Source organism: Psittacula echo, assembly GCF_963264785.1.
Source record: "Psittacula echo genome assembly, chromosome: 8".
Taxonomy (NCBI): domain Eukaryota; kingdom Metazoa; phylum Chordata; class Aves; order Psittaciformes; family Psittacidae; genus Psittacula; species Psittacula echo.
This window is the reverse complement of record NC_137744.1, coordinates 8,498,835-8,513,456: the sequence shown is the minus strand read 5'-3', so window position 1 is coordinate 8,513,456 and position 14,622 is coordinate 8,498,835. Positions and strand designations below refer to the sequence as shown.

Genomic DNA, 14,622 nt, shown 5'->3' with positions numbered 1-14,622 from the left:
ATCTTTGTTGTAGAACTAGTATGGAGAAGGGCAACCAAACACAAGGATTGCATTGACACCTCGGGCACGAAGTGGTATGCACCTCGTCAGGCTGAAATTGTCTTATTCAAGATGTAAAATGCTCTAATTTCAACCCACCTTTTGGACTCCTTTTTGCCAGTAACTTGCTTTGTGATAGTTGCATTTCATTGCCGCATCTAAGAACTTCTGATCTTTTTCTGTAGGCAGTTTTCCCCAAGAAATTGAAGTGTAGAAAAACTGTTAGAAAAAGATGTGGGAGACTCTAGTAAGGTCCTGAGAGCATACCAAGATGTTTGGACTGTTAGCAATAATGTTCTAACAGTCTGCTCAAGCAGACTTTTCCTCAACTTTTCTACTAACATAACTGTAAAGACCAATACCCAAACTATTTATAGATCTATGTCTTTCACATAATCATTAAGCAAATATCAAACAGTAGAACAAAAACCACAGTAGAACTGCTTTTTGTAGAGATGGAAATGTACTGTTTGCCTCTCAGATCTCATGGGGAAAGTTAAGGCCTGATCTAAATAGGCACAGCAAAATCCATGCTTGTGTTGAAATAAAGAAGATGTAGTATGTTCTCCGTTTTTGTCCTTTTCATTCTTAGCTTTGAGCATCAGAGGTGACTTCCTGATAATTTGGACAGCTTGTATGACTGTGAACAGTTGCCTTTCTCCCATTATTATATTTTGAGGGTTATTTTCCTCTGTGTCTGTCTTGAACAAAGTCTGTAATTGTGTCAGCTAATTTTGGAAGCAGCATTCACCTCAATATTTTTAAATTCAAGTATTGACTGTCTTTTTCCAGCCAGGAGATAAACTTTACATTTTAAAAGGAGATATAAAATAACCATCTCGTTGTTCTATGTTTGCTTTCTATCAGTCGCTTCTATGTTTATTATTTAGGTCAAAACAGAGTTTCTTTTTATCTGCAAACACTGCTGTCACTTACAGATGTGCCAAAACATAGCCTTTAAATATGCACTGCCTGTTATGGGACCGTAAATTCAAGGAGCTGTCACAAGTATGTAGTTCCTCTCTCCTGAAGGGATGCCTTCTTTTTTCCTTTAAGTTGCTTTTCTTGACTTTAATCATGGCCTTCTTTAAGTTCATCTTTTACAGAATTTATCTAAAATGCTGTAAAAATAAAGCTCTTTGATCTGAAACTTCTGCGTTTGTGCTTTCCATGGTTTCACTGTCTTGATCATGATCAGCAGCATAGCTCTGTCCTGTAGCACTGCCTCTGCCCTGGCTGTGGGATCCAGAAGCTTAAGATTCCTTTTCCTGCTAGGACATTCTCTCTCCCTGGCTGGTGTTTGCATATGTTTGTTTTCTGTGGAATTTAGGCTTTGTTTTTCCTACCAGAGGAGGGCATGAAAAATTGCATGTGAGTTTTGCACGATTCAGTTGAGATCATTGTCCCTTTCTGATGAACAAGCTGCTCCTTGACCTGCTTTGGAGGGTGTAGCTCAAGGATTCCTCCTGGGGTTTTCCCATAGGATCTTTACACTGACTATCAGTTGTAGCTGCTCCAGCCTCCTAAGTGTGATGAACATGAAGCTTACCTCTGACCTCCTTCTCTTAAAGAAGTACCACTTTTTCCTCCACCTTCTAGAACTCACCTGAATTTCTGGTGATTCAGTGATCAAGGAGAACAGGATAGCGGAGACTGTTCTTCCCCTCCTGATGCTACAGGCTGCTGGATGAAGTAGCTGCAGTTTTACTCATTTGTTCTCTCATCCCACTTAGTCATCAACTCCTGAGGGTTAGTTCCTTACTAGTGCTGCAGGCTATGCACTGAAAAACTGAAGCCACAACTACTTTTGTCACTTCATCTGCTGCCTAGATATTTGAAATAGCTATTCTGAACTTGACTAAGTACTGCTTTCAGACTGCTTGTGATAGTCATAAGGTGACACTAGGGGAAATATATTGCTGTGTTTTTCGTTACAGAGTTTGTCCTCAAAAATGAACGGGTAAAACCCTCCCAAAGCCCCTAAAACGTGGATTCTGCATAAGTTTCTGGTTTTTGGGCCAAGCATAGGAGTCTTCTACTCTTCAGAGACTCTTCAGAACCTGAAAGGTTCTTTGTTACCTTTTTTTAAATCATTGGACACTTTAACATTCTAGGTGTGAACTGGCTACATAGCAAACCAGGTATTACTTAGCAGACTTCAGAAGATGAGTCCAAAGCCCTTGTACCTATATAAAGATATTGCAACTGAAAGAGAACCCAGGAGAAAGCTTTTTCCCCTTAAATACTGTTAAAAAGCTGTGTTGTGTTTTTGGCAAGTGATGTGAATTAATAGCTCTGAACTGTCAGTAGGAAGTAGTTTATCCTTATTACCCAGTAAATGTCAGAAGCAGTGAAGTCATGTTTATTTATCTGTTTGGATTTGGTTGGAAAGCCAACTTTCAATTAAATTGAAGATAGATGATAATCAAACATACTACAGCATATGTGAAAAGGAGCTGCATCAAATCCAGGAGGCAGAGCAGTCCAAATGGGATCCTGTGCCAAGAAAATTAATTGAGAAACCCGAGTAAATGATCTCTGGCTAATTTGACATGTTGTCATTAGAGCAGCTAAGTGATACATCACAGTGACAATGTTTATCTGAAACAGGGAAAAATGTCCATCCAGGGAGCTCTCCAAACTGAGGAAAGAGGGAGATTGATTGTATGTATTTGCTTAAATACTTGGTCAGAAATCTGCAGCATCCAGTTAAGTGCTACGAATCATATGGGAAAGAAGGATTTGATTTGGGGAACGAGAATAGTTGTCTGAAGATGAGCAAAGGATATTTAAACTCAGTTAACAGGAAAGGTAGTCTCCATGCCAGGTAAGGCTGGAGAATCCTAAAAGTAACCATCAACTGGTTGTTACTGTAAAGCTACAACTGGTTAAAAATTTGCTGTCCACAATATTAAGGCCAATTAAGGATGGGAAGAATAAAGTGCATATGCACATTCTTTCAGTTCCACTGTGGTTTTTTGTGGATAGCAAAATAAAGGAGGAAGTCAGTTTTGCTGTGATAAAGCTAAAAATATCTGTGGTATGAATTAATCTACATCAAATGTTTGAGTTGCATTCAGAATGAGTCCTAGAAATAGGCTTGATTGCATGGCAAGTTAGTTGGCACTTAAAATAAAACATGTTTGAGTTATCTGCTAAATATATTACAATGGCTGAAAAATGTTCTTTTGCTATTTTTCTGTTAAAATGAGTGTCTAAGTTTGTAGTAGACGTTATGTTAATAAAGTGTGTGAAAACGCAAAAGCCCTCAGCTTCTCTGAAGTCCTTGAATGGAGAAGACAGAAAGACAAAACATCTGTTTGGGGTTCCCCCCCCCCCCTCCTTGTTTTCTTTTAGCAGAAGGTGTTTAAAACAAAACTCCAAGGGACAATTTCTGCAGCTCTGTCCTGTAGCTAGATGCACCTTCTGGAAACTTCTTATGTCTGTTTTTCTTGTGCTTCAGAAAGGCTGGGGAAAGGATAGCCTAAACTTGCACATTTGGCAGTGCTGTGTAGAGAAACCAGGGCTTTTGTGTTTGCTGGTGATGCTGAAGTCTGGTGAGCAATGATTTAGCTCACTGCCAAATAGATTCTGTAGCTGAGGAGGCTTCTTGGTGGAGTCATAGCGTGCTCCCTTTCTTTTAAGATGTAAGCACAAGTTGGTCTCTGCTGTTCCCTCTCATGATCAAAGCAGGTGTTCAGCCCAGAGCTTCTTGTTCTCTGAGCATTTCTTTGCTTCCTCAGCTTTATACCTTGAGGAATAAAGAGAAACTTTAGGCTCGTCTTCCTTTGGTCCTCCACAACAACTTCAGGCTACTTCAGCCCTTCATCTCTGTGGATCTAGAATCCTAAAGGTATTTTGGAATACTAAAACACAGTGCAGTGCTGAGCAACACAGTCACTGGGAGTATACTATTTCAGTGGTTTGGTCTCTATGCTTGCTCTCCTCCAACTGCAGAATCAAATTGAGTAATGTGAAGCCAGTTCTTCTTAGTGGGATTAAGACTGTAGAACTTGCATCATTAAAAGCCCTTTCAAATGCCCTACAGGCCTTGCTGGTTGGAGTGTAAAGTGAAAAAGTGCTTTTCTGCACATAGTTCACAACTTTAAATATAAACACACCGTTTAGTTCTATTCATATGGCAAATATTTCATTTCTTTTAAAACACAAACTTTGTAGTAATATCCAGTAGGCATTGTACCCGCAGATCCTGAGGAAGGACAGCTCTCATAAGACCAGATCATCACAATCAGATGAGATCCACAGATTTCATGGTATAATTACCAATGGCACTTTCAGGACTTCTCTATGTAAGAGGATCACAAGAACCTTAAAATCTGAAGTTACTTTAGGTGAATATTAAATCTGCTCAAGATGGTCCTTATATACTTCCAGCTGTACAAAAATCTTTGATGATCAGTGACTGCATTTTTTTGTTTACACTACAAACCTAGTCAGGAAGGGTAATGCCAGTCTAGATGAGAAAGCAGATATAGAAATGTCATTTACTCTTTTAAGGATACATTTTCATGGATCCCTTTTTTATAGTCCGGGTTAAGAGTGCACCACTTCAGAGAGGTTTATTATTTCATCTTGATTTCCTTTTTTTCAATAGTGAATAAGGTATTAAATGGAAAAGATGTCTTGGTTGTGTTCAATGATACTGAAATGTCGCTGTAGTAATAGTGTGTGGCTTTCCAGCATCACCTCCCAGAACTGGAAATAAGGCTTTGTCTGGGAAGGGGGTTCTGAGGGTGATGTTTTGGCTGAGGCTAATTCTAACTCTCATTGATTTCCAGAAAATTGATGCCCAGGCCATTGAAGAATTCTATGGGTTAACAACAGACATTTCCAAAAACTCAGAATCTGGCTATATTCTCTTCTACCAGTCAAGAGACTAAGACAAAAGATACCTGTATGCAAAGAAAAGAAAAAAAGGGATCAAGATATGTCCAAATGGAACATATTTGTGACAGCAGAAGCAGTTCCTCGTTGTTGCTGTAGGACCAGGACAGATCCAGCGGAGTGACTAAAGGTTTCTCCCTGCCATTTCGTGGAGGATTAGTGCTGACTGCCGTAACAAGAAGAGCTTTTGTTCCAGTTTTCTTTCTGGGCTTTTTTTACGTGCTATCTTCCAAAATCTGTGTTACCTCTACTTGAAACCTGGCTGCTTATTTGTTCATGAACTGAAAAAGAGATTTAAAAGTAGCATTATAGGATTTTTACCATGTAATGTTGGCCTGAGGCTATACCTTGGTTTCTACCATCGTCGTTTTTCTGTATTTTAGCAGAATGATTTCAATATTCAGTGTCAGCTGAAGGCATATTTTAGGATATGAGCAGCAGCTGGTTGCTGGATATTTTTGGTGACTCAGACTTGAGAAGCAGTACAAAGCGAAGATGTATTGGAAATGTCAGGTCTGTAATTTTTATAAAAAAGCAGACAAAAACCTCACTCCGCAGCATTGTAAACTGCCCCATTATGCATTATGCTGGGTTTAGATAACACTAACAGCGCTGCTGCTTCTCGTATTTTTACTGTTCTGTTTCTTCTTCAGAAGGTATAGAACTTTATCCATATTGTGCATTTTTTTTTTGAAGCAGAGGTTTTGACTCAAAGCCACGTTGCTGCAGATTTAAGGGGAGCAGAAAAGCAGTTACCTTTTGAAGAGCAAGCCTGGCAACCGGTTGCTGTAGAAAGCTTGAAGTTAAAGCATTTCTTGAAGCTATTGCATAAACCAAAAGTGCCCTCATTCTGAAACAGGATCTGTTCAACATTTCAGTACACGGTAAACTGATGCAACTAGCATTTTGAATCTATGCTAATACACAGAAACAGCACTAATTGTGAAGGGTTAACCAAGGGAAGCATTATTTATGTCACTAATCCATTGTTCTTAGTCTTCAAGGTAATGAACATGTAAGAAGGAAAACCAGCCAACCAACCCAGAGCTTCCCTTGCTAAGTGTTCTCATCATCTGTTGTTAATGTTTGTGTTGATCCGGGAATCCCAACACTCTCCTAAAAATGCTTCTGATTGTTTTACCTCTCTAGGCCTTGCTTAACAGGGGAAATTGTCAGTCTTTTGAAGACTGAAATGAAAAGTAACTATCCGTTACGTGTGTATATATTATAATCTCAAGGATAACTAGAAAGAAGAGACTGAGGAAGTTTGTAAGGAATCTCAGAAAATCTTCTGTAACTTTGTTTGACAAGTGCTGTTGCTGTGCCAAAGCTTGTTGCAGCTGGCTCTAAACTACCAGTGGAAATGAGTATTTTCCTTTCTCCATCTTCTTAGGGGACAAGAGCTGTCCTCTGTGCGGTTGTTCCCAGCACAGCCATCCATGGTGTGTACCAGTGCTGCTTGTTCTTGAGGACATTTAACTTATGCAATTCTGTGGCTTGTACAGGATAGAAAATATTTTACCAAAACACTCCTCAGGAAACCAGCATTTCACAAACAGGTTCTTGTGGTGGTTCTGTGTTTCTTGTTTCTTCTTCCCATGACCAGAATGTTAGCAAGTAACTCCTGCCTTCAAAATGCAAATTAACCATTACTGTTGTATTCCAACTGCGTACAGGTTCCATTCTCCCGGCACATCTCTTCCAGAAGTTAAAATGTGGATGTTGGGTTTTTTAATTGTTTTTTATTATACAGAGTACTGTCATTGTCAGAGATGTGTTCACCAACAGCAGATGTTCTTGTCATCTTGTTCCTATTGTGTGAAAATTGTTCCTGGCCAAGAGTCTTCTCCCTTCACAAGCTGTGAGTCCTCTCCTGATGCCACTCCCAGAAGACTCATCACCAAGTCTTGCAAAAAATGAAACTAAAAGAGAGCACTGAGTGAAATAATCTAAAAGGTAAATACAGACCTTAATGTAGGACACTAGACATGTATTTTGTATATCTGGTGATACATTTTTACAGATAAAATACCTGACTGAGAGAGAATATTGAAAGATATATACTATAGATTAAAAACAAAGTGCACTTTTGCTACAGATTTATAAGGAGATTTAAAAGGAGTTAAATTGGAAGAGAATGATGTGATGTTACTTCTGTATAATAAATGACCCCACCTGTCTCCAATAAAGATCATGTATGATCAAATGCACATGGCCCAAAGGCTTTTCCTTGCATTTCCATCCGAGGCAGAAATGAAAGTACTTGGTTAGCTGCTGGCTCTCAGCTCCCTCTGTACTGGCTGGGGGATGTGGACCCTGTTATATTTGCATGCTCATAACCTGTGTGTAACTAGTTTAAACCAAGAGAAATTACTAATTCAGTGTTGTAGATAATTGATGTGCTGGTAAACTGAGGAGAGGTCACCCCAGGCACATCCCACTGCTGGGATTCCTTCATCTCCTCATCCCCTGTAGCTCTGCCATTGTCCTTCCCTGGGATTTCCTTTTTCCTTCTCCCTCTTTCACCCCTTGCCGTCGCACTCTTTAAGGCTGTTGCAAATATTATCTGACTGATCTGGAACACAGACATTTAAAAGCAAAAATAGTACCATATGCTTTGGAGCTTTTCAAGTTCATGGCAGGCCAGGTCTCCATTTCGCTGTGGTTCACCGGAGTTCACTTTTATATTGGGAAAATTTGATGAAAAGCTTGCTCCTGTGAGGAGGAATTAATGGGGCTAGGTCAGAATGCAAGAGAAGCAAATGAGATTGGGAAATGACAGCATTTAAAAACACATTTTAAATCCCAAATGTTGTCTGATCTTTGTCCTGCTGGGTCACACATTAGCAATAGATAAATAAACAGAGCTAATTTTAACTCCAGTGAATGTGAATTTGACTTTCAGTCACTTTTAGAAAGAATATTACCCTGAATTAATTTTGTTGAGGGCAAACAACCAAAATCAGAGCATTTGGAAGCAAAGTGTCTTTAGGTTTGAGGGTACCGATAAGGCAGGATCGATCCTAGCAGTTGGGGGCTGCTCTTGTTGCTCTTCAGAACTGGAGTTACTTCAGAACTTGGTTACTTCTTCAGAACTGGAGTAAGGGTGAAGACCTGTCTTTGCTGACCAGCAACTGAAGCAAAGTGCACCCTGTGTTGCTATCTTTGCTTCTACTTTAGCAGTTCCTACAGCTTGTTTGTGGTGAGATTCTGCCTTAAAGACCTTAGGAACAGGCTGCTCATGAATTGGTGGTTGTGCTTGGCGTGGTCTGGTTACCAGCAGGAGCTTTTAAAATCACCATGCCAGCTCGGGTTAGCGTGTGCTTAAAACAAATCGTATTTGATTGGTACAAGAAAGAAAATAGACTAACAAAGACCCCTGAGACAAGTAAAACCTTCCCATTGGGGTCCTCAGTGTTCATCAAAAGGAAGCAATCCCCTGAAACATCATTAATTCTCAACATGTAAAGTCCTGCCAGCGGTTGCTGCTGTTGCACTGATTAATCTTCGGGCTACTTGTGTTTGCTTCCTTCCCACTCCTGCAACATCAGCCCTAGCTGATACGTTGTAAAGGAAAACAGTTGAATCCTGTCTGTGATCATGGTAGATTAGGATTAGAGGGGAGATTGGGATGAGATTTTAGGAAGAAGGCCTTCCCTGAGGATGCTGAGGCGCTGGCACAGGGTGCTCAGTGAAGCTGTGGCTGCCCCATCCCTGGCAGTGTTCAAGGCCAGGTTGCATGGGGCTTGGAGCAACCTGCTCTGGTGGAAGGTGTCCCTGCCCATGGCAAGGGATTGGAACTGGATGAGCTTTAAGGTCTTTTCCAACCCAAACCATTCCATGGCTTTATGAGAAGAGTCTCCAGCAGTGAGGTTGGTAACTTGTCCCTTTGCCAGGGCACCTTGTGCCATGCTGGGAAGTGCTTTTCTGAGGAGATGGATCTGGAACGTGGCAGATGATGGGTGTAGGAACAGATGCTGTCTGAGACCCACATGCCATGATGGGGACTAGACCTACGAGCCGTGTCAGCTTGGGCAGGGAGTGAAGCCCAGGGGCCTTGAATAGAGGGCAGCTTAGAAACCCCAAGAGGAGGAGCTGGACCTGGAGGGCAAAGCTAAGAAAGGATTTATGAGCACTTTAAAGTATCAGAGCCCCCATAGTATTACTCTAGATACGTTGGCCCAGATTTATTGAGGGCAAAATGCTTTTGGTGCCGTGCTACTGAGAAGCATCCTCAGCCTCTGGACCCATCCCCAGGGAGCCACACAGAGCTGGGGCATGCAGTGCAGGCACAGGTTACACTGCAACCTGTGTAAAATACGTTCAGAGAGTCCCAGCTGAGTGTTCCCTGGTGATTTCCAAGCCCCAGGCAATGTGCAAGAATGAGCCTGCGAAGGGGAGAAGGGCAAAGATGTGGGCATAGAGCTGCATTTGGAGTTAGAAACATCCCCAGATCTACCCAGAGTTCGTTTACATTTTGAGATGGTTTTTGTCTGGAGTATAGCTGCTTTAGGAAAACATACTGTGTGAGGAATATAGAGGTGGAAAAAGATATTTACTTGGCTTGAAGCCCTGGACAAGCTGTCCAGCTAGACTGAACCTCAGACTGCTGCTGCCCACCAAACCATGGAATGGGTGAAGATAAGGTCAAATGCAGCTGAAGCTGCATTTCTCTCTGTCCTAGGTGTAGACACACAAGTAAATAGCAGGTGGTTTTCAGCAGGAGCTGGGTAACTTCATTTGCAATTAAGTATCCTAATTAGTACTCTATTAGTGTTTCCTTCTGTGAGAAGCAGCCTGCATCTACAGCAACCAGTCATTGCAGGCCTGGAGGGCAGAGCAGGGACTGTGCTGTGAAGGAATGGAGGGAGGGAAGAGGTGGCCCAAGGGAAGAGAAACCACATCTGAAAGCTCTGCTGTGCAGGGCCATTCGTGCGCTGAGGTTGGTATCTCAGAGGTCTTTGTGTGATAAGACCCTGATCAAAGCCTTCCACCCTCCGAAGCAAACCCTCAGCTCCTCCCTAGCAAAGGTGCCATGAAAAGCATGAGGAATCATGTAGTGGTGATGGGGGAAGTGTATTCTCGGCAATCCTTTCCAAGCCCTCTTTCTCAATTTCTTTTCTCTTCTCTTTGATGTTACTCTGTTCATTTTCAGATCTTGAGTCACAATATTTCTCCAAGCGAAAGGCCACAGGTTTGGAGAAAATCCAGTTTATTCCTTCAACATTCTTTGCCATTACTTCAGCAGAAAGAGAGCCAAACCACACTGGTACTTGCTGCTGATGGGGATGGAGGAGCAGCCCTGGGCCAAGGATGCTCAATGGCACCTCCCAAAGCCTCCTGCCAGGTGCTTGGGGACATATTGTGGGTGGTAAGGACCAGAGAATGAGTGGCATTAAAGGATGTCTGAAGCCTCCAGACAGAGCAAAATTGAGATGTTTTCATTAATTTATCCCTAAGGTGCAGTTTTAAGTGAAGAGTTCAACTGAGATTTTTTTTCCCCATCTTTGCCTGCTTTCTCATGGGTAGTATCGTAGAATCACAGAATAGTCAGGGTTGGAAAGGACCTTAAGATCATCCAGTTCCAACCCCCTGCCATGGGCAGGGACACCTCACACTAAACCATGTCACCCAAGGCTTCATCCAACCTGGCCTTGAACACCGCCAGGGATGGAGCATTCACAACTTCCCTGGGCAACCCATTCCAGTGCCTCACCACCCTCTCAGTAAAGAATTTCTTCCTTATATCCAATCTAAACTTCCCCTGTTTCAGTTTGAACCCGTTACCCCTTGTCCTGTCACTACAGTCCCTGATGAAGAGTCCATCCCCAGCACCCTTGTAGGCCCCCTTCAGATACTGGAAGGCTGCTCTGAGGTCTCCACGCAGCCTTCTCTTCTCCAGGCTGAACAGCCCCAACTTTCTCAGCCTGTCTCCATACGGGAGGTGCTCCAGTCCCCTGATCATCCTCATGGCCTCCTCTGGACTTGTTCCAACAGTTCCATGTCCTTTTGATGTTGAGGACACCAGAACTGCACACAATACTGCAAGTGAGATCTCACAAGAGCAGAGTAGAGGGGCAGGATCACCTCCTTTGACCTGCAAACTGGATATAAACCGAGGTTTAAGTTTTTGGGGCCTCTCAGTTTCTTGAGCTTCAGACATGGCAGAAAATCCAAGCTTTGGTTTTGCAAAGTTTCATCCCTGTCAGGAGGAAGTTACTGGATTGGGAAAACCAGTTTCTCTGTGCTGTTCCTCCACACTTCAAGCCAAGTGCTTCAGCAGCAATGACTTGGGGACAGGAGAATTCCCAGGAGAGCTGCAACCGCATTATCTTCTTCTAAAAATACCTTCCAACAAAACATGAAACCTCTCCGAAATAACCCATCAGAAAGAGCGGGATCCAATTCCAGGCTCTCCGGAGGCCAAAACCTGCTGTGTTAAAGGGCTCTGCTGGGAGAGCATCCTCTGCAGCACCACGTGTGGGTACCAGTGATGAGGAAAACGGGAGGTTGGTGGGAAGGTGGCTCGACTCTTTGTTGTGATCACATCCCTGCAGAGCAGCATCTTGGTGGCTCCAACACCAGGATGCTCTGAGCATCCTTGTGGTGGGAGGGTGGCTCATGGATCCCTCCTGGGGCACCGTCGAAGTTCATTCTGCTCTCTGGAACTGCAGAGTGGCTCCTGAAGCTGGGTTTTTCCTCTTTCCTCCTCCTTCCTGGAGCGTGTTTAATTATTTGCCAGTTAGTCATATCCCTAAGAAAAGCAAACGTTGCGTGATGGTGAGTGGCAGCTCCTGAAGAACTGGCACTAATTATATCTCAGTGCTGAAACAGAGACCATGCCTGGCTGGCAGATCCTGCTGGAAGGGAGCTGGCTCCTCCGAGTGTTCGTGCCAGCAGCTGGGATGCCCCGAACTCATCGCGCAGCCGCTCTCTTGGCCCACAGACCCTTCTCCATCTCCCTGCCGTAGGCTTAGGGATGAGAAATGTCTTGCTTTGGGTTTCATCCCATCCATTTCCGCCCTGCTTTTCCTCCAAGCCTGGTGGGTGGCATTTAGGGAGGTCTCCCTTCAACTTGTGTGTCTGTGATGGACTCAGTCTGCCGCTCGCCCCTCAGCAGCCAATGCTCTGGGTTGGCACCATCAGCAGTGGCTTCCCCGCGCTGTTTGAGCAGCGTTGTCTCTTCCTTGGGTGCTGGGAGAAGCCAGGCATTTCCTTTCCTCCTGTTGCAGTAGAGCTGCTCATGAGCCAGGAGCAGTAGATGGAAGGATGAGCTGGATGGTGCGGCTGAGGGATGTGCAGGCAGCTGAGCGATGTTGGGTATTAACTCTCTTCCATTTATCCTGCTGAACGAGTGGTACTGCCCTGCTCCCAATAGGGTTTTGTCCTTTTCTGAGGCATTTTTGGGGTAGCCAAAACACCATGTTTTGCGACATTCATCCTAAGAGACTCCACTCCCTGTGGGTGGGCAGCAGGGGCCAGCACCCATCCTGCTGCAGGACATGGGGAAAGTGAGGACTTGGCACCAGGACTGTGTCACACCATGTGATGCTGTGGGCACCAGATCACCCTCATCTTGGAAGGTTTTGAGGATGAAAATGCTGTAATTTTGGGTAAAAGATGCCGCTGTTTTTGCCTGGTTGTGTAAATGGAGCAGAGGGAGGTGCTTGCAGGCAGCTTGGTGATGTCTCTGCTGTGACTGCTGGACCAGCATGGGGACTGCTGGTGTCCAGCCCAAATCCAGAACATCCCCAAAGGTCCTTTCAGACCCTTGTCAGAGCGATCACCTCCCTCTTCCCGGTTAACAGAGACAGGCAATCCAAGCAGTCTGCGCTTGGGCTGAAATCCCTATTTCAGCTGGGGGTCTGGTCCCCAGCCGCAGCGCAGGAGGCTGCAGGGATGCTCCCAGGAGCACAGGATGCTCCCAGGGACCGGGGTCGGTGCTCGGCTCGTTTTTCCCCGCTGTTTCCGCGGTGATTTTCCTGGATGGGGTTTTTGTTTTCTTAAAAAGCCCAAGTGGCTAAAAATAGCCCTGAGCTCGTATCCCGGCGGGAAGCGGGCGCAGGCTGCGTGCGGAGCCGACCTTCAGAGCCGCAGCTCCAGCAGCGGCAGCGCGGCTGCCTCCTGCTCCCCCCTGCGAGCTGCCGCTTGTGCTCGGCTATTTAAAGCAGCTCTTTTGCCTCTTGTGTGCCTGTCTCAAGGAGCACCTGACGGGGAGGCAGGGGGATGGTTCTCCCTTGCTGAAATGGCCACCTGGCCACGCGCTATCACGAGCTCAGTGCGTTTGGATCGGATTGGATTGTGCACTGGGCTATAATGAGCATTTAGTTGCATGGGTATATAGCATCTCCCCCTCCCAATGGGACAGAGGGATGTGGGCATGGCTGTTCCCTCTGGGGTCATGAGCCTTGGGCTGCAGCGACCCAGAGAGGTAGGATTTGAGTGTGAGGGACTGGCTGAGGCAGGATCTGGACAGTTGGGACTCAACAAGGTGTGATTTGGGGGGAAGAGACTCAAGAAGGCAGGATTTGGGATGCAGGGACCCAACAGGGCAGGGTTTGGGGGACTCAGGCACCCAACAAGGGAGATTCAGGGACAGACAGCCCATGAAGCAGATGGGAATTGCTGCTCCCTTCTCAAAGGACAAGGTTTGGGTTCTCTGGAGTGGTTTTGGCTGCAGCAGCCCTCTTGGCCCTGAGGACAGTGGGGACTGTGGAAAAGGAGCATGGACACAGGAGCAGCATCACACTGGGATGAGTTAAGGGGATTCACACTCATCCTCCTCCCCGAGCTGCCTGAAAGCATCCCAGGGAGTTGTGTGTAGCGCTAAGGCTTGTGCAGTGCATGAAACACCAAAATGACCTTGACACTGGTTTGTGCAGGTCGGGTAGCGGGTTTGGGCTCCAGCAATGCCCTGCTTGGGCTCCATGAGGACAAACCCTCTGTGATGCTGGCACTTGGTGCTGTGGGGTGCCAGTGCCTCTGCAGCTCACCCCAGCCCTTGCTCTCTGCTGTCATCTCTGCAGCAGTTTCACCTGCAGTGTAAACCAGAAACAACTAAATGGTGCTCCGGGCTGCTGCAGAGCTGTGATACCGCATGAGCCTCCTCCTGCCTCCATCCCTCCTGGCTGTCACTGCCATGCTAGAGGCACGAGTATGGGAGGAAAGGGGGTGTCCCATCGCTCCCCACCACTTGGTGTGGGTGGGATGGGTGTCCCCCCCCCCGCCGGGCTGGGCATGGTGGGTAGGGACAGAGGGACCCAGCTACGGGCTCAGCCCTGATCCCTGCTCCTAGGTGCTTGCAGCCATGTGGCACTGGCAACATCGCCACGTCCCCAAGCCACCTGTGAGTCACGCTGCAGCTCAGCACATGCTGAGTCCCATCCGCTGTTTGCAGGCAAGGAGCTGAGAGCCAGCACCTGGGAAGCACCATGTTGGGACTTGGGACCCTGCAGCACAGGGTTTGGGGCTTGGCCCCCATGGACCAATGTGCTGAGGATGACAGCGAAAGATGGGTGCTTGCGCTGGTCCCTGTGTAGCACCCGGAGGTGAGATGCATCAGGCAGATAGGGCTGTACCTGTGGGACCATTAATTTCTCACGTGGTTTTTACCCCATTGCATCTCCTCCAGTGACAGCCACTCCCCCATGTTCATCCCCGGAGCTGCTCCAGGACCAG

General features: G+C 45.5%; 1 protein-coding gene across 7 annotated transcripts in view; it reads left to right on the top strand.

Annotated features, from left to right (window-relative positions):
• LOC308224601 (ubiquitin carboxyl-terminal hydrolase 12-like) overlaps window positions 1-10,265 on the top strand; it is a 33,266-nt gene extending 23,001 nt beyond the window's left edge. For 2 of the 7 annotated variants that reach the window (XM_080624706.1, XM_080624709.1), the window contains one exon: window positions 4,839-7,110. In XM_080624706.1, the coding sequence (XP_080480832.1) occupies window positions 4,839-4,940 (102 nt within the window). In that variant the 3' untranslated portion in view covers window positions 4,941-7,110. Of the gene's footprint in view, window positions 1-13; window positions 4,803-4,838; window positions 7,111-10,099 lie in introns of those variants that run through there. The other 5 variants (XR_013957542.1, XR_013957543.1, XR_013957544.1 and 2 more) reach the window with 5 other exon arrangements.
• Window positions 10,266-14,622: the final 4,357 nt, after the last annotated feature.